This window comes from Dendrobates tinctorius, unplaced genomic scaffold (assembly GCF_039654945.1).
Source record: "Dendrobates tinctorius isolate UK_male_01 unplaced genomic scaffold, ASM3965494v1 ptg000030l, whole genome shotgun sequence".
Taxonomy (NCBI): domain Eukaryota; kingdom Metazoa; phylum Chordata; class Amphibia; order Anura; family Dendrobatidae; genus Dendrobates; species Dendrobates tinctorius.
In genome coordinates, this window is record NW_027361698.1 from 21,079,591 (window position 1) to 21,104,270 (window position 24,680).

Below are 24,680 nucleotides of genomic sequence, written 5' to 3' on the forward strand. Positions count from 1 at the left end.
CTTCCAGCGATCAGCGATACCGGCAGGGGGGCCGCTCGCTGATCGCTGTCACACACAGCGATCTCGCTGGTGAGATCGCTGTTACGTCACAAAAGTTGTTGACTCAGCAGCGATCTCGCTACCGAGATCGCTTAGTGAGACGGGGCCTTTACTTTTATTTGTTTATTTACTTGATTGTAACTACCCTAATTTGTTGCTTGTCTAGTCCTAGTATCCTGTATGTTCTACAGTTTAGGCTTGTATTTTCACTACATAACTTTTTCTCATATTTTTGTTACTGATACATACTTTCAGGTAATGATCAGGCTTTATGACCTTTCTTTCTACCAGGCTGCTCTGCCATCTAGAATCCACACTGTGAACGTAACCGATGGGGTTCTTTTGTAAGGTTTTAATGGTAAAGGCCTCAGTTTCCTTGGGACTTGCTATTGGGAGTGGCTTGTGCAAAACCTGTCTACGAATGCCCTATTAAGAGCTGTTAAGCCTCAAAGTTATAGCTCACTTCTAAGCAGTGGTTGATCAAATTGAAAACGTTGCCCAGTTAATCCAAGATCTTGCTGAGTGGGTTCAGCATCATGAAACCACCAAGGCCCAAACCACTGCAGCATTTTCTCTGACCAGTCCCAAACTCAAGGTTAACCTACCTGACTGTTTTTCAGGTGACCATAATAATTTTTCACCTTTAGGCTCATATTCATCTGTTTCTGAGAGTCAAGGTGCTAGACTCAGCATTTCCCTGTTGCAGGGTGACCCCCTGGCTTGGGCTTTCTTTACTGCCTGATGATCTAGAACACTCCACAGCCCAGTGGCTCCTCCTTGGTCATGGGTATCGGGTATTAAACCGCTGTCTGCCCTGCAGACAATCTAAGGTTTTATTAATCCTATGTATGGTATACTGGTTGGATACTGTGCACTTGTTCAAAAAGCGGTAGTACACACACATCCTGATAGCCCTATTTTTCTTCCATGCAACCACAATGGGAGATGTGTAAAGGCGGACTCTATGATGACTCCAGTGTCCAGCAAGCCCCATAAGTCGAGTCTGACATCTTCCAAATCTGTGTGAGCCAACCTCTGGGATCCCTCTTAAAACTGCTTTTCATCAGTCAGCAGGATGTGATGCTCCAATCCCTTTGCGAGGCCCAGGTCTCAATTGCCCAATGAGAAGACACTGACACACTTCATCATAAACCTAATTTCTTCCTCCTTCAAGTCACTGCCTTCAAAATGTTCAGGATGTAATTCCCTCCTTTCCTCTCCGTATTTCTTCTCATAAGTAACCAGAAAAGACAGCATGAACTATGAGGGGCTACGAATGTCTATCACCTCCAACTTCTCAACACCACTGAGCCAGAGTATGGAAAGGTTAGAATTCGTCCCTACTATACAAGGTACTGTCCTCCGTCTTCGGACAGACTAATGCTATGATGGGTAGCTCTCTTCACGTCAGCAATAGTCTCTGGAAGCCATAGCGTGAAAGATTGTAACACTAATGCCAGTGCCCCTGTATGATCCCTCTTCCCATTCCATGCAGGGACACCGAGATACTCACTGCTCCAGATGTGCGGTGAGCTCCCCATCCCGTGCTTCCTGCCCTGCTCCTGTACACTCCGCACAGGCTTCCCAGTGATGCGCTTCCCTGTTCTTAAGGGAGCAGCATGCATTTTAAATGCCCCCAGCCAAAAGCTGGGAGGCATCTTGTATAAAAGGGCACCCTCCCCAGAGGGGAGTTGCCAGAGCAACCCCTGTAGTTTCCATTGTTTAGTTTGTGTTCAAGTGCATATGTTGCCAGGTCACCCATCCTAGTATTTCAAGTAGTTAGTACGTGAATCTTATTTCCTGTGCCTTGTGTGACCAGGGCCTGAACCTGAACCCCTGGTCATTGGGTGTCTAAGGCCTGAAACCTGTACTTCTGTTCCTTGTGTGACCAGAGCCTGAACCTCTATCTAACAGGAGAGGCCCCAGCGGGGCTCACTCTTTTGAGAGAAAGAAGGGACACTGTAACCTCAGACCTGCAGGCCTTCATCGAGGCATTCTCAAAGAATCATATTAGCAGGGCAGTTTTAGCATTTAGTAAACCTAGTAAAAAAGCCAAACAAAAAACAAGTGAGGGATTGCACATTTTTGCAATTTCACTGCACTTGGAATTTTTTTCCCATTTTCTAGTACATGACATGGTAAAACCAATGGTGTCGTTCGAAAATACAACTCTTCATGCAAAAAACATACCCTCAAACGGTTATATTTACGGAAAAATATAAAAGCTATGGCTTTGAGAAGAAGGGTAGCAAAAAACAAAAAAGCAAAACCGAAAAAAGCTTCGGTCATGAAGGGGTTAAAGTCCAAAATATTGGCCTACTGAAATCTATATTCAGTAAATGCACTCAATACTTGGTCGGGGCTTCTTTTGCATCAATTACTGCATCAATGTGGCGTGGCATGGAGGTGACCAGCCTGTGGCACTGCTGAGGTGTTATGGAAGCCCAGGTTGCTTTGATAGCAGCCGTCAGCTCGTCTGCATTGTTGGGTCTGGTGTCTCTCATCTTCCTCTTCACAATACCCCATAGATTCTCTATGGGGTTAAGGTCAGGTGAGTTTGCTGGCCAATCAAGCACAGTGATACTGTTGTTTTTAAACCAAGTACTGGTACTTTTGGCAGTGTGGGCAGGTGCCAAGTCCTGCTGGAGAATTACATTTCCATATCCAAGAAGCTTGTCGGCAGAGGGAAGCATGTAGTGCTCTAAAATTTCCTGGTAGACGGCTGTGCTGACTTTGGTCTTGATAAAACACAGTGGACCTACACTGGCAGATGACATGGCTCTCCAAACCATCACTGATTGTGGAAACTTCACGCTGGACCTCAAGCAGTTTGGATTGTGTGCCTCTCCACTCTTCCTCCAGACTCTGGGACCTTGATTTCCAAATAAAATGCAAAATTTACTTTCATCTGAAGACAACACCTTGGACCACTGAGCAACAGTCCAGTTCTTTTTCTCCTTGGCCCAGGTAAGACGCTTCTGGCGTTGTCTATTGGTCATGAGTGGCTTGACACAAGGAATGAGACACTTGGAGCCAATGTCCTGGACATGTATGTGTGAGGTGGCTCTTGAAGCAATGACTCCAGCAGCAGGCCACTCCTTGTAAATCTCCATCACAATTTTGAATGGCCTTTTCTTAACAATACTTTCAAGGCTGTAGTTATCCCGGTTGCTTGTGCACCTTTTTCTACCACACTCTTCCCTTCCTGTCAACTTTCCATTAATATGCTTGGATACAGCACTCTGTGAACAGCCAGCTTCTTTAGCAATGACCTTTTGTGTCTTACCCTCCTTTTGGACTGTGTCAGTGACTGCATTCTGGACATCTGTCAGGTCAACAGTCTTCCCCATGAATATGGAGCCTACTGAAACAGATTAAGGGACCTTTTTAAATGCTAAGGAACTTTTGCAGGTGTGTTTTGTTAATTATTCTAATTTACTGAGATAATGACTTTTGTGTTTTCATTGGCTGTAAGCCATTATCAGCAACACTAACAAAAATAAACACTTGAAATAGATCACTCTTTTTTTTTTATTCCAAGATCTATTGATTAAAATGTGCTTTGTTTGTGGAAGAACCCCTTTAAGGTAACATAAACAATAATAGCACAATATAGCAAATATCAATGCATAAAGCAATACAGATTAAAGGGGAAATTCGATAGTGGAAATCATATTAAAAACATTAATGTAATTCCCAACTTTGGGTCATTAAAAACATGCTGTCCCAAATCAGATAATCTTGCTCCCGGAGGCACAGTTTGTTAGAATTAAAGAAGCCATGCCTTGCTCACTGTCCCCGAGTCCAACACTGAGTGTTTGGTGCTGCTGCCAGCACTTGACTGGTAGCATCAAAGTTAAATCTTATATAATACCAATAATAGTGTTTAACACATCGAGTGAACAATGTGGCAGTAGTGAAACCCTGTGAAACTAGCTGTAAATAAATGGTAAAATAGTGCAGATGTAACCCTTTAATGACCATGGAATTTTTCAGTTTTTTTGTGATTTAGTTTTTTCCTAGTCTTTCTCAATCTCTTCCAAGAGCCATTGTGGGAAAAAAATGCAATTCTGCAATTATTTTTATTTTTCCGCCAATCATTGTGTGGTAAAAGTGACCTAGAAACATGATTGTCCAGGTCCTGGTGATATTCCTTTAGTGTAGATTTTTTTCTTTTTAAATGGTAATTTTTTTTTTCTATTTTATGAGAACCCGAACATTTTTATTTTTCCATTTAGCTGATTGTGGGCTCAATTTTTGCATGATGACCAATGTTTTTATTGATACAAATATTGGATGCATACAATATTTTATTTGCTGTTATTATATTTTTTTCAGTGAGGTGAAGTGATCAAAAAATGCAATTCTGGTGTTCGGATTTTTTTCTTTTTACCGTGTTTACCACCATGTTGGCTAAATAATTTTATGTTTTCCTAAAACTGTATTTTTAAAAAAAATTATTTATTAATAGTTATTTTTCCTTCCTCTATTTTTAATGGGGAAAAAGTGTTGTGATATGGAATTTGTGTGTATATATAATATATATCGCACACTTATGCAGTGATGAGGCAGTGACCCAGCAAAGTTCCACCAAAATTCTCTTTAATGTGTTTACTTCACAGCATTAATGTCCAACTCATATAAACACAGCACATGATATCCTCCGGATCGCAGTCGGGCACATATCCTTTGAATTAAAGACAATAAACACGCCAGTCCACCTCTGACCAGTTAACGTGGGTGACTGCACCACTCTGCACGCTGTGGGTGCCAGGCGTCTCAACTCCCCTGGCTGCTTGGCTCCGCTTGCCTGTGTTGCCTCACATGTGGAGCTCTGCAAAGCTGACTGCTCTGCCCTCTAGCCAAGACCAGACTGACACTGACTCTGACACACCCAAACCCTTTACTGCAGGGATTTTAACTGGGATCTGTGACCTTCAGCCACATGGAAAACCCAGGCCTGGAATGAAACAGACTGCATGACTACCATCCTCCTGCATTGTGTTTCAAAATACAAAAACCCAGAGCAGGTTTTCCCTAACTCTACCCTGGACAGTAGCATGCCCAAGACTAACACTTATTTTTAGTCTGCATTGCAATCACAGCTATGCCTGTGACTGCAATGCACTCTCATTGCCTCCATACGCCTCTGTGCACATCCTGGGGAGAACACACAGCGACCACTACCTGTGACACTGGTCACTGCCTCACAATATATACTGTATACAAATATATATATATATATATATATGTGTGTGTGTGTGTGTATATATATATATATATATATATATATACAGTGGGGAAAAAAAGTATTTAGTCAGTCAGCAATAGTGCAAGTTCCACCACTTAAAAAGATGAGAGGTGTCTGTTATTTACATCATAGGTAGACCTCAACTATGGGAGACAAACTGAGAAAAAAAAATCCAGAAAATCACATTGTCTGTTTTTTTTTCATTTTATTTGCATATTATGGTGGAAAATAAGTATTTGGTCAGAAACAAGCAATCAAGATTTCTGGCTCTCACAGACCTGTAACTTCTTCTTTAAGAGTCTCCTCTTTCCTCCACTCATTACCTGTAGTAATGGCACCTGTTTAAACTTGTTATCAGTATAAAAAGACACCTGTGCACACCCTCAAACAGTCTGACTCCAAACTCCACATGGTGAAGACCAAAGAGCTGTCAAAGGACACCAGAAACAAAATTGTAGCCCTGCACCAGGCTGGGAAGACTGAATCTGCAATAGCCAACCAGCTTGGAGTGAAGAAATCAACTGTGGGAGCAATAATTAGAAAATGGAAGACATACAAGACCACTGATAATCTCCCTCGATCTGGTGCTCCACGCAAAATCCCACCCCGTGGGGTCAGAATGATCACAAGAACGGTGAGCAAAAATCCCAGAACCACGCGGGGGGACCTAGTGAATGAACTGCAGAGAGCTGGGACCAATGTAACAAGGCCTACCATAAGTAACACACTACGCCACCATGGACTCAGATCCTGCAGTGCCAGACGTGTCCCACTGCTTAAGCCTGTACATGTCCGGGCCCGTCTGAAGTTTGCTAGAGAGCATTTGGATGATCCAGAGGAGTTTTGGGAGAATGTCCTATGGTCTGATGAAACCAAACTGGAACTGTTTGGTAGAAACACAACTTGCCGTGTTTGGAGGAAAAAGAATACTGAGTTGCATCCATCAAACACCATACCTACTGTAAAGCATGGTGGTGGAAACATCATGCTTTGGGGCTGTTTCTCTGCAAAGGGGCCAGGACGACTGATCCGGGTACATGAAAGAATGAATGGGGCCATGTATCGTGAGATTTTGAGTGCAAACCTCCTTCCATCAGCAAGGGCATTGAAGATGAAACGTGGCTGGGTCTTTCAACATGACAATGATCCAAAGCACACTGCCAGGGCAACGAAGGAGTGGCTTCGTAAGAAGCATTTCAAGGTCCTGGAGTGGCCTAGCCAGTCTCCAGATCTCAACCCTATAGAAAACCTTTGGAGGGAGTTGAAAGTCCGTGTTGACAAGCGAAAAGCCAAAAACATCACTGCTCTAGAGGAGATCTGCATGGAGGAATGGGCCAACATACCAACAACAGTGTGTGGCAACCTTGTGAAGACTTACAGAAAACGTTTGACCTCTGTCATTGCCAACAAAGGATATATCACAAAGTATTGAGATGAAATTTTGTTTCTGACCAAATACTTATTTTCCACCATATTATGCAAATAAAATGAAAAAAAAACAGACAATGTGATTTTCTGGATTTTTTTTTCTCAGTTTGTCTCCCATAGTTGAGGTCTACCTATGATGTAAATTACAGACGCCTCTCATCTTTTTAAGTGGTGAAACTTGCACTATTGCTGACTGACTAAATACTTTTTTTCCCCACTGTGTATATATATATATATATATATATATATATATATATACACACACTGTGTGTATATATATATATATATATATATATATATATATATATATATGTATAATAGACAAACGGAATATCACAAAAGTGAGTACACCCCTCACATTTTTGCAAATGATTTAGATCTTGTTTTGGGACAACACTGAAGATCTGACACTTTGATACATTGTAAAGTAGTCAGTGTACAGCTTGTTTAACAGTGTAAACTTTGCCCTCTAAGTAACTCAACACACAGCCATTAATGTCTGAACCGCTGTCAACAAAAGTGAGTACACCCCTAAGTGAAAATGGACAAATTGCACCCAATAAGCCATTTTCCCTCCCCAGTGTCATGTGACTCATTAGTGTTACAAGGTCTCAGGTGTGATTTGAGTGCAGAGGTGGTAAATTTGGTGTTATTGCTCTCACACTGATCACTGGAAGTTTAACATGGCTCCTCATGGGAAAGGATTCTGAGGATCTGAAATAAAGAATTATTGCTCTACATAAAGATGGTGAAGTCTATAAGAAGATCGCTGACACTGAGCTGCAGCATGGTGGCCAATACCATACAGCAGTTTAAAAAGACAGGTCCAACTCAGAACCGAGCTTGCCATGGTCGACCAAAGGAGTTGAGTGCACGAATGCAGCGTCATATCCAGAGGTTGTCTTTTCAAAATAGACGTACAAGTGCTGCCACCATGGCTGCAGAGGTTAAAGGGTTGGGGGTCAGCCTGTCAGTGCTCAGACCATACACCTCACACTGCATCAAATTAGTCTGCATGGCTGTTGTCCCAGAAGGAAGCCTTTTCTAAAAAAACATTCACTTCACATTATATATATATATATATATATATATATGTATGTGTGTATATATATATATACACTATATATATATATATATATACTAGCTGAAGAGCCCGGCGCTACCCGGGCATAGTAACTAACTGTGGCTAGTTATAGAAAATTATAATTATCCTCCATCCCATAGTCCCGTGCCCATATACCCATCATACATATCCACGATCCCATAGGCCCGTGCCCATATACCCATCATACATATCCTCCATCCCATAGTCGAGTGCCCATATACCCATCACACATCCTCCATCCCATAGTCCCATGCCCATATACCCATCACACATCCTCCATTCCATAGTCCCATGCCCATATACCCATCATACATATTCGCCATCCCATAGTCGAGTACCCATATACCCATCACACATCCTTCATCTCATAGTCCCATGCCCATATACCCATCACACATATCCTCCATCCCATAGTCCCGTGCCCATATACCCATCAAACATATCCTCCATCCCATAGTCCCGTGCCCATATACCCATCATACATATCCGCCATCCCATAGTCCCGTGCTCATATACCCATCATACATATCCTCCATCCCATAGTCCAGTGCCCATATACCCATCACACATCCTCCATCCCGTAGTCAACCATTATGACATCATAGTGAGTGGTGGGGCTTGCAACCTATGATGACATCAGCGTCGCCATGGCAACCATTATGACATCATAATGAGGGTGGGGCTTGACACACACACTTTTTCCCCATTATGTAGATAGGGGCAAAATTGTTTGGTGAATTGGAACGCGCAGGGTTAAAATTTCGCCTCACAACATAGCTTAAGACGCTCTCGGTGTCCAGACGTGTGACTGCGCCAAACTTTGTCACTGTAGCTGTGACGGTGCGGATGCCAATCCCGGACATACATACATACATACACTTGAGCTTTATATATTAGATGTGAGGGGTTGACACACTTAGCTGCTTCTTCAGGTATACACAGAACACTTTGGTGGTGAAACACCTGCTTGTTTATTGGAGTCAGCATACACCAAGGCAGGGTTCACAAACAAAACAGCACCTTTCTGGCTTAAGGGAGGAAAAAACACAAAACAAATAAAGGGAAACAGAGTCCTTTCCTCTGCAGGTCTCAACCTGCAGACACCAGGCAATGTCCTCCTCTCCTCCTTGGAGCTACGTGGGAGTACTTCCTCTCCCAAGACACCACACAGACTGAACCACAGGTCCGGGTATATATCACATGGCTGGTCACGTGATCGTGACATCACTGCAGGTCCTCAAACACCTGCATGTCCTGCAGGGAAAAAAGAAAAAAGGGGTACGGTGAGCACTCTCCCGCCGCCCTGCGGGTGCTCACATAAAACCGGCCCATTAAAACTCTGTACATGACTTCTCAGCACATAGTGTGCTGGAAGCACAAAAGACTCTGGTTTCATATCACTGACCGCTGCATGCGCAGTGACACGTACCTCCCTTCCTCTACAAAGCCAGTGACTCTGTCACAATATATATTTTATTTTTTGTTTGTTTGTTTCAACTCATTCGCTTGCATTATATATTGCAATACTACAATATTGTGCTTGAGCTTTACAAAATGGGGCTGATGGGACCAGCAACTACTCTATTTAAATACCACTGACAGAATGCTAACAGCAGGGGCTGTATAACATAACCACCTCTCAACTTGTGAGTCCCCTCCACATGCGCAGACCCCTGATCATGTCATAATGAGGGAAAGAGTTAATCCAGCCTGTGGCTTGATCACTTGCAATGTTTTTCTTATACAACAATAGTATGCATAATAACTGACCCCAAAAATATCTTTATCAGTTTATCCTCTTAGGGTATTACACCCATAAGGTGCACAACAGCATGCGGTTAAAAGCCACGTTCACGTGCATTGGCGAATGAAAGTATGAGTTTGTCATTAATGTTGTGCACTCATTCGACCTCCGCAGGTGGGTGTGATTTTTGCTACATTAAATATTAAGGCCCACTGTCTATGTATGATAATATTTCAAATTGTACATTGTGTAAGTATATTACATTTGTAAGCCAAGTTTCTTCTGAACAAGTACCGTACATAGGTAAATTGTGACATCTAGTAGTAAATGAATCCATGTATACATGGACACATGGACATTTATACAATGCTGTGCAAATTCATTGGGACAAAGCATTTTTTTAAGTAAAATCGTAAGTTGGTTACCAGTCATTGATTCAAACCAGTTTTAACTGCTTTGAACAGGTGTGAGTCCCTGTTCAAAGCAGTTAAAACTGGTTTGAATCACTGACTGGTAACCAACTTACAATTTTACTTAAAAAAATGCTTTGTCCCAATGAATTTGCACAGCACTGTAACTATCCTGCTTTGAGTATAAATGATAACTGTCAACGTTGAGGGCAATACTTTATACCTGTGGGTTAAATTCTTTGTAATTGTCTCCTACTCAAGGTCTACAAGACAATCCTTGGTTTTGTGATTGCCGCATTTCAAAGCTGATCGAGCTTTCGAAGATCGTGGATCCACAAGTGATATTCCTGGATAGTTTTGTGGTCTGCAATGGGCCTGAATCTCTTACTGGTATTCGCTTCCAAAAAGCTGAACTAGAACAATGTCTTAAACCCTCTGTGATGACATCAGCCACCAAAATAACATCCCCATTGGGCAGCAATGTTCTACTGCGATGCGATGCCACTGGTTCTCCCACCCCACAATTAATCTGGAGTAGAACGAACAACTCCGCTACTAATTATACAGGTAACAATTACTATCTATTACATCGTCATTAAAGGGAAACTGTAATCTTGAAAATGATATCTTGTCTGCAGGCAGGGTGTTATAGCTCGGGAGGAGATGATCACATATATATTATTTTTTAGTCATAATAGTAAAAATAGTAAAACTTGCATTTTAATTATAGAAATCCATGCAAAGAGAAGAGATCGCACTCATCGAGATTGAAGTTTCACTGATTTATTGACATATCAAAAACATGTCAATTCGGGGGAGTGACATAAGGAGTGCAAAGTAGGCTGACAACGGCCGTTTCGCGCTGCTCGAGCGCTTCAACGGGTCCCGTTGAAGCGCTCGAGCAGCACGAAACGGCCGTTGTCAGCCTACTTTGCACTCCTTATGTCACTCCCCCGAATTGACATGTTTTTGATATGTCAATAAATCAGTGAAACTTCAATCTCGATGAGTGCGATCTCTTCTCTTTGCATGGATTCCCAGGATTGACTGTTTCCAGGTCTGGCACCCGAGATTCCTAGCTGCTGGGCTTCTGCATGCCGCACATCATTTGAAGTCACACGGTAACAGTGGTGCCGTCCACCTTTTATCTTGAGTTTTGTCATTTAATAAAAGAAATCCTTGGTGTTTGTGTAAGCAGGTTGTTTGGATGCAACAGCGCAGGCAATGAGGAGACAGTGGTGCTTAACCAACACTATTTACTTGACTAACACAGAAGGAATAACCAATTTATAAGTGTATATATATATATATATATATATATATATATATATATACACACAGGTAAGCACCAATGTTGCCAACCGTCTGTAAATTTACGGACAGTCTGTAAAAAAACATTTTTTTTCTCTGCTGTCCATAGTGTCTGGCAGAAAAAAGCACCGGCAGTGATTTTTAAAAAATTCTCCCACAGTTTGTGTTGCGCATGCGTTAAAGAAGTTGCCATGCGCAGTACTAATGGTAGATGTTAGAATGTATGGGCACTTGGTAGGTGTGATGTCATTTTCAACACATGTTGTAGGTGTCACTTCCGGTCCAGATTGCATCTCTGACTGAGGGACCCCATGAGATGAGACTGAGGCGCATACACCATTGTTAGCTCTTGTTGTTCACTGCATCAAGGAGAAGCTGCAGGTGAAAAGGAGCAACTGGTGGTGGGATTTTGGTGCTCTGTAATGCTGGAGGTGATGCCTGTGATGGGATTTTGAGGGTCTATAGTGCTAGAGGATGCCTGTGGTGGGATTTTGGTGGTCTATAATGATGCAAGATGCCTGTGTTGGGATTTATGGAGGGAAGGGGTCTGTAATGCTAGGGAATGCCTGTGGTGAGATTTATGCTTAGCAATACCTGTGCGGGGATTTAGGGAGTGTTTAATACTGGGGAATTACTGTGTGGGTATTTGGGTGATGTACAACGCTTGTGGCAGGATTTATAGGGCTGCACAACGCTGTAGTGATGCCTGTAATGGAATTTGGCGGGGAGGGGTTTGTAATGCTGGGTGATATCTGTGGAGGGATTTGGGAGGTGTACAATGCTTAGTAATGCTGTGGAAAGGTTTGAGCAGGGTGTACAATGCTGAGGTATGCCTATGGTGGCATTTGAGGGGGTAAGAGGAGTGCAATGCTGGAGGATGCCTGTGGTGGGATTTTAAGGGGGTACAATGTTGGGGGATGCCTGTGGTGAGATTTGTGTGTGCAATGCTTAGGGAAGGATTTGGGGGTGTATGCAATGCTTAGTGAAACTTGTGGAGAGCTTTGAGGTATGTGCGATGCTGGGGGGATGCCTGTGGTGAGATTTTGGGGTATGTGCAATGCTGGGGGGAGGGGGGGACGCCTGTGGTGAGATTTTTTGGGGGCGGTGGATGCCTGTGGTTGGATTCGAGTGATTGTAATGATGTTGGATGCCTGTGGTGGTTTGCTCAATGTATAGAGTATGTTCTTTGTAATGTTTAAGAAAGATTTGGGGTGTGTATAAAAGAGATTTTCCTTTTCAAGTTCTGCAATGAGAAGGGTCTGCAATAAGGTAGACCTCTGTTCTGCTATGGGGTCCTGAATAATGCATGTCTAGAGGTCTGTATTTGTGAGTTTTGGATTGTTAACATTAGTGGGGGCTTGTCATTAAATCAATTAAAGAAGGGTGTTTATGATCCGATTACCATTTTATTTGAGAAGATGTCAGGGATTTTTGTGCAGCTGTGTGTTTATATGTTTATATTATGTAGTGTTGAGCTGCATATTACCAAGTGTAATTCTCAGTATCTGTTAGAGTGTGTATGTTGGACAAAGTCACTGATAAAGTACTTGAGGGAAGATATGTATCACTTAAGTTGTTAGCTTCAGTGATATGAACCTATAAAAATGCTCCAGCGCACACTAAGTGCTGAGATGGGTTAATCAGCCATGTTAAGGGCTAGCTTTAGTGAACAGCTGAAGAATGGGTGGGAGCCTGTTCACCATCTCTTCACCCCAGGGTGTGGTCCAGGAGGTAAATAGTCAGCCTTTTTAGTCATATGATGTTGGATGTGCTTGCTTGAATATGTGAACTCCAGAGCTTTGTGGGAAGATAAAGGAAAGTTGGACCTTTTTTTCCCCCTATGCTTGTTTCCTGAACGGGCGGATCCCAGCAGCAACACAGATTTTGCCATTTGTTTTCCCGTTAGGCCACAAAGACCGTGTTTATGTTGCAAACCCTGTCCTAGTTTATGCTGTACCTAAATAAACCAATTGAAAATTTAAAGAGACAGTGTTCCTGTGTCTACCTCTATGAACAGCCTAGTGAGTCGATGACCAGAGTTTGTGCTAGAAGCAACATCCCAATGAAGTAAGTGTGACATCTGTGGACAAACTATAGGCTGCTATAGGTATGGAAGCGTGGTCAGACAAAATGGAGTAGCTGATCAAGCACCTGCTCCTAAGTCAGCAGCAGCTCCATCAGCAGCAAGCCACGCAGGAGACAATTAAACTCCTTATACAGCAGAACTAACAGCAACAACGGCAGATGAAACTCCTGGCAGGAGATGTCTGCAGCAGAGAAGTCGCCACTCCCCCAAATCCAGGTGATGGCTCATATGTCCAGAAGGCAGAAAGACGAGTCGTGCAAAAAATGACCGCAGGTGATGATGTTGAGGCATTTTTTACTGTGTTTGAAAGGGTAGCAGAGCGGAAGAAGCTGGCGTAGGAGCATTGAGTGGAGGTGCTGGCCAGCTATTTAACTGGTGAACTCCAAAAGGCTTATTATAACCTGGCCTTACAGGATGCATAGGATTATACCAAATTAAAAACTTAGGTATTGGCATGCTCAGGAGTGACTATGTCTTTTACGGCCTAAAGGATGCACTACTGGCTGTATTGCGGTGACAAACCCCCTCGCACCAAAATGTTCAATCTACTACATCTGGTACAGAACTGGTTGTAGCCAGAGTCTTCCACCCCGGCCTAGATTGAGCGTGTTTTCATGGACAGATTTATCAACTGCCTTTCTAGACCAGTGCAGATGTGGGTTGCCCAGGGAGACCACCGTAATGCGGATGACCAGGCTGACCTATTGGAAAGGTATCAGATGTTTGAGAGGTTGTTAAGGAAACTGGGCAGTGTTGCATCCCCATACTATGATACCAACAGAAGGGTAATAGAGCCACAACTGTGGGAAGTCTGAAGTTCCAAGGGGTCACTAAGGGGTTGCCAAAGGCTGCTGGAAAGAACTTAATACGTTGGAAATGTCAGGGTCCTGGGCATATAGCCGTCCATTGTCCTATGTCCAATGAACAGATGAACTGCAACGTAGGGGGGCGCTGTTCGTATTATGCCTTTCCACCAGCTTGCAGTGTGAACTATCAGCCCAGTGATCAGTCCTGTAACAATATATGGGGTAATGGTGCCTGGCCTCTTGGACTTGGGGAGCTGAGTGACCCTAGCAGGGCCACCCTCGGGGACTTCTGGATATTGTGAAGAGACCTGTGAAGCAGAGGTTACACCCCACTGAAGCATCATCGAGCATGTGGCCAAGATGCAGGACAGGATCGCGAGGGTGATGCCGATCATGAAGGAAAGCCTCCATCAAGCACAAGAGGACCAGGCAAGGGTCTACAATTGGTTGGCGAAGATGAGACAGTTTGGCCCTAGAGACCGGGTGTTGGTGTTGATCCCAACGATTGAAAGTAAGTTTCTGGCCAAGTGGTGGAATCCATACGAGGTGGTTGAGAATATGAGACATGTCAACTGTAAGGTCCACCAGCCAGGGAGAAGAAAATAATTCCAGGTATACCACGTCAACCTTCCTAAACCATAGCAAGACAGGGAAGTGGTGGAAGCTACGTGCCTGGGGGCCAATCCAGAAGTCAGGGTCAAGGATGTTACTGTGGTAGAGACACTGTCACTGGCCCAGAAACAACAGTGATGAGAATTGCTTCAGCATAACCGGGACCTGTTTTTGCAGTTGCCAGGATGTACGCAGGTTGTTGAACATGAAATCCTGATGGAACCACATGTGCGGGTGAATCAAAAGCCATATAAAATCCCAGAAGTGCGCCGCAAGGTGATTTTGAAATGTTGAGCCTGGGTGTCATCGAAGAGTCAAAGAGTGGCTGGTCCAGCCCCATTGTCCTTGTTCCGAAGCCTAATGGAGAGTGGTGTTTCTGTAACGACTACAGGAAGCTAAATGAGGTGTCCAAATTCGATGCATAATCAATGCCGTGTGTCGATGAGCTCATAGGGTCAGGCAGATACATAAGTAACCTGGACCTAATGAAGGGGTCCTGGCAAATCCTCCTCTCCCAAAGTGATAAGGAGAAGACAGCCATCTCTACACCTGATGGTTGCTTCCAGTATACCAGAATCCCATTTGGGCTGCAAGGTGCCCCAGTTACCTACCAGAGGGTCAAAGACTTGGTCATAGCCTCACACAAAAAGTACCCGCAGCTTACCTCGACGATATTGTGATACTCATCACAGATTGTGGAAGTCATCTGCCAAAAGTCCAGGCCATACTGGATGCGCTGAGGAAGGTGGGGTTCACCATAAAGTTAAAGAAGTGTGCCATGGGGAAAGAGGAGGCAAAATACTTAGGCTACGTAGTCGGAAGAGGTGAAATAAAGCCACAAATGAATAAGGTGGAGGCAATCAAAAATTAACAGCAACCGAACCCCAAGAAACAGGTTCGGGTGTTTCTAGTAATTGTGGGACACTATCAGCGATTTATACCAAATTTTCCCATGATAGCCGCACCCCTGACCAACCTTTTGAAGGGCACGAAGACGTCAATGACAAAATGGCTCCTGAAGCAGAGGTGTTGTTCCAAGAGTTGAAGACTGCCCTGTGTAAGCAGCCGGTCTTTATTGCACCTGACTTCAGTAAGGAATTCGTGGTCCAGACGAATGCCTCAGAGGTCAGGTTGGGAGCTGTGCTGTCCCAGGAAGTAAATGGGGAGGAACATCCAGTCCTGTATTCAAGTAGGAAACTCCCCTCCTGTGAGAGAAATTATGCTATTGCAGAAAAAGAATGCTTGGCTATCAAATGGGTAATTGACACCCTGAGGTACTACCTGTTAGGCCTGAAGTTCAGGCTAGTGTCAGATCATGCGCCCCTGAGATGGATGATGGAAAGGAAGGGGAAGAATGTCCTGTGACTAAATGGTTTCTTGGGCTCGAGGACTTCAACTTTCATGGAAACTGTGTTGTACGTGTGCCGACTGGGGGTTGATCCCTTTCGGCTGCAGAACAGACTGGAGACAGACGCAGAAATCTGTTCAATCAGGTCCAACTTTATTGGGTGTCCTCTTGACATCCACAGCAAACATGACAGCTTCTGCTCCCTGACCTGGGTACCTGTCACCTCCCTTCTGCTCCTGTTTGGCGAAGACCCCTAGATTCCTTCACTGTGGCTGCCGTTAGGCCCACGGCCACAGCATTTCCCCCCGACCGAGTCTGCCCGCTGCAACACTTACTGCTCCTTCAGTGTCCAGCCGTCCGGTACCCCGGGCCTCCTTTAGACAGCTTCGTTCTGACCTACAGCTGTCCTCTGAAGGCCACCCCCCTCTTCAAGTATCCGTCTCTCTCCTCTGTCTCTCCTGAGCTCTTCCTTCCTCCATCCTCTTCTGAGCTCTTTTCTCTTCTGTCTCCTCCTTGGTTTCTCTCTTGCCCCTGGGACTCTCCTTCCTTTTTATCTCCTCAACCTGGAAATCCCCTTCCCAGTCTCGTAACTCTGCCCACCATGACTCTGCAGTTTCCCTAGCCTAAAGCTTGCTGTTGAGTCCTTTTCTCACTACTCTATGTCCCCATCTTGTGGCCAAAACCCGGTACTACACCATCTGTCACTAATTCTAGCTATTGTCCCACACATATACATTCAAGTCAGAATAAAGCATTGTACACATCACCTTTTACATTTTCCCTCTTTATCAGAAAAGTCCATACCCCCAACATCTGCATGGTAACGCAGATGCCCTTTCAAGACTTCCCTGTCTGGTGACTGAAGGTGTCAAAACCTCTGGTTTGGGCAGGGGGGGATATACGACCTAGTCATTGACAAATTAGACAAAGTACTGGAGGGGAGATATGCATCACTGAGGTTGTTAACTTCAGTGATGTGAACCTAGAAAAATGTTCCAGCACACTAAGTGCTGAGAGGGGTTAATTGGCCATGTTAAGGGCTAGATTTAGTGAACAGTGTAGACAGGGTGGGAGGCTATTCACCATATTGCCACCCCGGGGAGTGGTTTAGGAGGTAAATAGTTAGTCTTCTAAGTAATTTGGTGTTGAGTGTGTCTGGAGATGTTAACTCCAGAGCTGTGTGTGAAGATAAAGAAAAGTTGGACCTTTTTTTCCCTATGTTTTTTTCCTGAACAAGTGGATCCTCGCAGTAACATGGACTATGCCATTTGTTTTTGATTTGTCTTTCAGTTAGGCCAGAAAGGCCATGTATGTTGCAAACCTTGCCCTGGTTTACGTTGTATGTAAATAAACCAGTGGAAAATTTAAAGAGACAGCATTCCTTTGTCGACCTCTCTGAGCAGCCGATTGTGCCGATCAGCCACAATGTGGATTGTATGTATATATTACTACACAGTACCACTTCTCCTGTCCTGTAATGCAATTCTAAATACCTCTTCTAGCTCCTATTCTGGTCTTTAGGTTAGGGAGTGTGGTCTTTAGAGGTGTGCAGTTTCTAGGGGCATGGTCTTTAGGGTGCTTGTCAAACATCCGTAAAAAGTTTAGGCTGTCAGTGGATTTGAGTCCAGTTGTCCAGAATTTTTTTTTTAGTAGGATGGCAACCCTGTAAGCACTATATGGCAGGTTACAGAAACAGGGTCAATACATGTTATGACACAGTAATGCGACTAAATACAATATCTCCGCAGCATGCTATTGCATACACTGTTCTTATTTAGCAATTAAGCAACTGTTAATGTCTTTATTATTATTAATATTATTATACATTTTTATAGCGCCATTTATTCCATGGTGCTCTACATGTGAAAAGGGGCAAATATAGACAAGTGCAATAAACATGAGCAATACAAGACACACTCATAAGGAGAGAGGACCCTGCCCGCAAGGGCTCACAGTCTACAGGGTGTCTCAATTTAACGGGCGTCACTCTCAGTACTAGGCCCATCCCCGTCGTAGTCTCTGTAAACACTTCTGATGGTTACACTGGCCTTAGTGGGTGTCACCGGTATCTCCCACTAGGTTGCAAGCCCTAGATATGTGATTCACTGGGTATACAGTGTGCTCATTGCACTGACCGTCTCTGGTCCCTGAAGCATCCCCAGCCAACACCCTGTACCATACATCCTGGAAGTAGAGGCCCACAGGAACTGCTGCAGCCGGATTGTCTCCCAAGTCTGGTTCGGATCTAGCCAGTTTTCTACTGGCATTGCTTACGGTCTGCTACTGGCACTGCTCACGGGTCTTTTACTGGTGCTGCTCACGAATCTTCCAGTGACACTGCAACTGGTGCTGCTCATGCATTTTCTAATGCGCTGTTCACGGATTTTCTACTTGCACTGGTTACAGACTTCTACTGTTGTAGGGCACTGATCTTCCTCAGAGCTCAGGTCTTCTCCAGCATCTGACCGTTCTTGGACCCTTTTGTGGCGATGGTGGCTGTAAGCCTACCTAGCAGCCAAGCGACCTGTCCTGGTACAAGTTCTGGCACCAACTGCCTCTTCCTAGCTTGGCCAGGCCTTTTATAATTAATAACTATAAAAACGGTGTCACCTGACCTGATGTTGTCTTTTATATCTTCCTCTGAGAACATAGGTTCCCACTATTTGGTTACTATTACTGTAATTCTTTCTTTACTTTCACTTTTGCCTTTGAGCAGCAGATAGCATTGTTTGTTTGCAATTATTCAGCTAGGCATCAACTCTAACTCAACTCTTCTTCTCTCTTGTCCACTTCCTTACATTTTGTATGTATATGAGTCCACTGGGCGATCCTATTAAGTGATTGACAGTCTTCCTGATATGACTGTGTATGCAGAAATAGCTATCAATCACTGAATAGAACCTTCTACTGGAGTCATATGCATACAAACACAAGGGATTACTATTAATAAAATACAAGTTGGCGTGAATCTTTTGCAACAAACCCTATATATTATTCTGTTTAGCTCCTTCTTTTCTATACCATGCTGCCACAGATCAGATTGCATGTACAATGTGATAGGTTCCATTTAAATCATCATGTACAGTGGGGAAAAAAAGTATTTAGTCAGTCAGCAATAGTGCAAGTTCCACCACTTAAAAAGATGAGAGGCGTCTGTAATTTACATCATAGGTAGACCTCAACTATGGGAGACAAACTGAGAAAAAAAAATCCAGAAAATCACATTGTCTGTTTTTTTTTCATTTTATTTGCATATTATGGTGGAAAATAAGTATTTGGTCAGAAACAAGCAATCAAGATTTCTGGCTCTCACAGACCTGTAACAACTTCTTTAAGAGTCTCCTCTTTCCTCCACTCATTACCTGTAGTAATGGCACCTGTTTAAACTTGTTATCAGTATAAAAAGACACCTGTGCACACCCTCAAACAGTCTGACTCCAAACTCCACTATGGTGGAGACCAAAGAGCTGTCAAAGGACACCAGAAACAAAATTGTAGCCCTGCACCAGGCTGGGAAGACTGAATCTGCAATAGCCAACCAGCTTGGAGTGAAGAAATCAACTGTGGGAGCAATAATTAGAAAATGGAAGACATACAAGACCACTGATAATCTCCCTCGATCTGGTGCTCCACGCAAAATCCCACCCCGTGGGGTCAGAATGATCACAAGAACGGTGAGCAAAAATCCCAGAACCACGCGGGGGACCTAGTGAATGAACTGCAGAGAGCTGGGACCAATGTAACAAGGCCTACCATAAGTAACACACTACGCCACCATGGACTCAGATCCTGCAGTGCCAGACGTGTCCCACTGCTTAAGCCTGTAAATGTCCGGGCCCGTCTGAAGTTTGCTAGAGAGCATTTGGATGATCCAGAGGAGTTTTGGGAGAATGTCCTATGGTCTGATGAAACCAAACTGGAACTGTTTGGTAGAAACACAACTTGTCGTGTTTGGAGGAAAAAGAATACTGAGTTGCATCCATCAAACACCATACCTACTGTAAAGCATGGTGGTGGAAACATCATGCTTTGGGGCTGTTTCTCTGCAAAGGGGCCAGGACGACTGATCCGGGTACATGAAAGAATGAATGGGGCCATGTATCGTGAGATTTTGAGTGCAAACCTCCTTCCATCAGCAAGGGCATTGAAGATGAAACGTGGCTGGGTCTTTCAACATGACAATGATCCAAAGCACACCGCCAGGGCAACGAAAGAGTGGCTTCGTAAGAAGCATTTCAAGGTCCTGGAGTGGCCTAGCCAGTCTCCAGCTCTCAACCCTATAGAAAACCTTTGGAGGGAGTTGAAAGTCCATGTTGCCAAGCGAAAAGCCAAAAACATCACTGCTCTAGAGGAGATCTGCATGGAGGAATGGGCCAACATACCAACAACAGTGTGTGGCAACCTTGTGAAGACTTACAGAAAACGTTTGACCTCTGTCATTGCCAACAAAGGATATATCACAAAGTATTGAGATGAAATTTTGTTTCTGACCAAATACTTATTTTCCACCATAATATGCAAATAAAATGAAAAAAAAAACAGACAATGTGATTTTCTGGATTTTTTTTTCTCAGTTTGTCTCCCATAGTTGAGGTCTACCTATGATGTAAATTACAGACGCCTCTCATCTTTTTAAGTGGTGGAACTTGCACTATTGCTGACTGACTAAATACTTTTTTCCCCCACTGTATATATAATGATCAATGATAGGTTAATTGTATTTCCATTCAATTTTAGTTAACATTGCAGAGAATGGCATTACTGCAGCATAATACATCCATGGAAATTCAATAACTGTATTAAGAAGGAAAAGCCCGTTCTAAGTATTAACCATAAGAAGGCATGCGCCTCCAGCATGGTAGTGAAATACCAGAGGAAAACTAATGCCAAGACCGATCCCATAGATTTGTATGGGATTGTTTCTAATATCTGGTGATTTATTTCTTGCACTAGACTAGTCCTGAATAATTTAGAAGGTGTTTCCACAGCCAGAACGTTGTCCTGCTAATAATAGATTTCTATAGGTTTAATTGAAATCAGTATAGAAGTCTATGAGAAGCTGAGCATACCCACAAGTAAAAGGTTTTTCTCAAATTGACAAACCACATAATATTATAATTTCACAAACTAGTTTTATGTTTGAAAGGAGCCTTTTTAAAAAAAAAAAAAAAATTGCTATTGAACCATTTTAGTTGATATGAAACCCTGTTTAACCTGATAATGACTGAGTGCCATAAATTTACTGCACTTGGTTGTGACATTTATTCCCTTGGCATTGTAAATTTACAATAAAGGATTAAAGCTTCTGCAATCTGGCAGCATAAGGGATAAACCCCAGTAGAAGGCAGAAATGGTTTATTACAGCTTTGGTCTTCTCTTTTGCTGGCTACATAGAGTTCAATGAGCCCTATGTACTAAACAGAGGCATAGTGAATGCAGATGCTTCTGTTGGACCCATGTTAAGATCATTAGAGGTTTAAACCGTTTAGGCCATTAAAGAGTTAACATCAGCAATCAGAAAAAGGCAGCTAAATGTATAACAAAATTTATTCTCATTTCTAAACACTGTTTTCGGTGATTCCTTTGTATCCCCGTTCATACTGCACCCACACACACAAATGATACACCATTTGAAAGGTAAACTTGCCCCCTTCAGCAAGAAAATAGCCAAACAAACCACACATTCATGATTTGATCACAAAATACAGTTTATACATTAATTTTCATAAACCTGCAGTAAGGAAAAATGACCTGCAGGTGGCACCACAGTACCCCATAGCACACTACCAACACATTTGTAAACATGCACTGTTTTTTCGCTGATTACTTCACCCCACACACACACATGATACACCATTTGAAAGGTAAACTTGCTCCCTTCAGCAAGAAAACAGCCAACCAAACCACACATTCACGATTTTATCACTAAATACAGTTTAAACATTCATTTTCATAAACCTGCAGAAAGACACAATGACCTGCAGGTGGCACCTCAACCAGAAGACATTTTTTGGCCTCTATTTATCAAAACAATTTATTGTATTACGAATCTACATATATAAATACCTGTCTGTGTTCATCAGCTCATGAAACACATTTACATTTGACCAGCTTGCTTTTTCTGAAATTGCCTGCGCCCCTGACGACCAATGTGCAAATATTTTGCACAGGTCAAGCTAGTTTTTCTAAAATAATAAAAAAAAGCAACATACTTAAGAGTATCTAAATGGCCTATTGCTAATCCAAATGAAGACTTACTAAAAAAATATTTTCTTAATAAATGTCATTTCTCTCTTTCCATAACAGTTATCCAGGAGTCTCCAGCAGATGGTGTGAGATGGTCAATTCTAAGTATGAATGGTATTTCCTACAAAGATGCAGGAGAATACCGATGCAAGGCTAAAAATTTGGCAGGCATATCAGAAGCATCAATTACTGTCTTAGTAGTTGGTGTGGTCACTACAACAGAATCACCATCACGGCATGGATGGAGACTAGGAGCAGACCAGACTATCAATCCGCAAACAGAGGCAAATGAAGAAATTATCAGGACAAGCATAGCTTCATCTTCACTCCCCACAGAAATATCTACATCACCAACAGAGGAAACTACAGTAGAAACAACTGTGATGCTTACTACCACCACATCAACAACAGCCCTGATCCTAGAGAAGAAACCACCAAAGTTCATCAAAGCCCAGACAAAGGCGTCTGGCAACAAGAAAACGCAACTTTCTCCGGGTAATAAAGAAGGTGAAGCGCTAAAAAACGTGGCTTCTAATACTGAAGCAAATTCTGTTGTCCGTAACCTGAGAATTATTACTGAAACAGAGGATCGGGTCACACTAACATGGAAGACAATGAACACAACAAATAGCTCGTCTTTGACTGTGCTCTATTCAAAGTATGGGGAGGAAGAGATGCTACGATTGAGCACAGATCCAAGTAAGAATAAGGTCACAATTGATGGCCTGCAGCCTAGTACAAAATACATGGCCTGTGTCTGCCCAAAATCAGCTCAGCCAAAGAAAGACCAATGCATTGTGTTCTCCACAGACATTCTTCTTAAAAATGTGGAGAGTGACTCCCAGGTGCCGGCCTTAGTAATAGCCAGCAGTGTTGGCTGTGTAGTGGTTTTACCCATTATTATTTTCTTACTATATAAAGTTATAAAATTACAACGTAAGCCCCAGTCTACCGGTGAAGAAGACCTCTCAAAAGAGACTTATGTCAAATTTGAAACACTGTCCCTTAGAGCACGACCAATAAATGCTGGTGACGAGCTATGGACACGCAGAGACACAACTGAATCGGAGAGACTTCTGTTGTGCTCAAGGTCAAGTATGGACTCACAGGTGACTTATAAAAGCGAAGGATCCAGGCCTGAATACTTCTGCTGAGATTAGGCTACTTTCACACTTGCGTTTTTTGTGCTGCCTGCGCAGTGCAAACGCACATAAAAAATGCATCATGCATTTGTATGCTTTTTTTGTGTTTTTGCGCATGGTTTTATAAAAAAAGCATGCCTTTTTTTGCGCTGACGTGCGCATTACCATGCCATACCATTACCATGCGCACGTCAGCGCTCCCATAGACTATAATGTGTTTTTGGATGAATTTTGTGCGCATGCGTTTTTTTGAGACAGGTCGGACGCACAAAAAATGCAACAGGATGCATTTTGTGCACCCGGGCGCACACTACAAAAAAACGCATGTGCACAAACGTGTACAAACGCATGTCTATGCGCACCCATGTTAAGTATAGGAAAAAAACGCAAGTGTGAAACCAACCTTATTTCAATGTTCTAGCAAGGGTTTATTTTTCTTGTGTTTTACATGTGTTTTATTTTCCAAAAATAAAATAATTTTTTTTAGTATGTTCATTTATGTAACACTTTTTTATGGAACCACTTAAAAGGGAATGTATCGCCTACATTGTTTTTTAATAATTAAAACCAGATAGCGAAACATATAACTTTTTTGTAATCTGTTTTTATTTTATGAATGCAGACATGGGCGTACCCAGGATTAAAACTAGGGGGGGCAAGCCATGGTCTGGCGCGTGGCAAATTTTAGGCAACCACACCTATTTCACAACTAGTCACACCCATATCCATGCCCCAGAGGGGAAAGAAAGGAAGAAAGAACAGAGAGAGATGAAGAAAGAGGGGAATGAAAGAAAGAAAGAGAGAGAAAGAAAGAACAGAGAGAAAGAAAGAGGGGAGAGAAAGGAAGAAAGAACAGAGAAAGAAAGAACAGAGAGCGAGAAAGAAAGAAGCAGAGAAAGAAAGAAAGATTTGAGAGGGAAAGAAACAGAGAGAGAAAGAAAGATTTGAAAGGGAAAGAAACAGAGAGAGAAAGAAAGTTTCTATAAAGATACTATAGCAGCCTGGCTCCCATTGTAGTGCTCACCTGAGCCTCCTGATGCAGGACATATTATGATCTGCTCACATGGCCGGCATCCCTGATTCCAAGGCAATCCCGCTGTCTGCGCTGTCGGAGGAGGACACGGTGATGGATCTGAAGCATTCCCTGAAGTG

General features: G+C 43.0%; 1 protein-coding gene across 1 annotated transcript in view; it reads left to right on the forward strand.

Moving 5' to 3' along the window:
* The window catches only part of LRIT3 (leucine rich repeat, Ig-like and transmembrane domains 3), a 33,935-nt gene extending 9,845 nt beyond the window's left edge, over positions 1-24,090 (forward strand). The window contains exons 2-3 of the mRNA XM_073571962.1: positions 10,239-10,544; positions 22,447-24,090. Coding sequence (XP_073428063.1) covers positions 10,239-10,544; positions 22,447-23,540 — 1,400 coding nt within the window. The 3' untranslated portion in view covers positions 23,541-24,090. The remainder of the gene's footprint in view (positions 1-10,238; positions 10,545-22,446) is intronic.
* Positions 24,091-24,680: the final 590 nt, after the last annotated feature.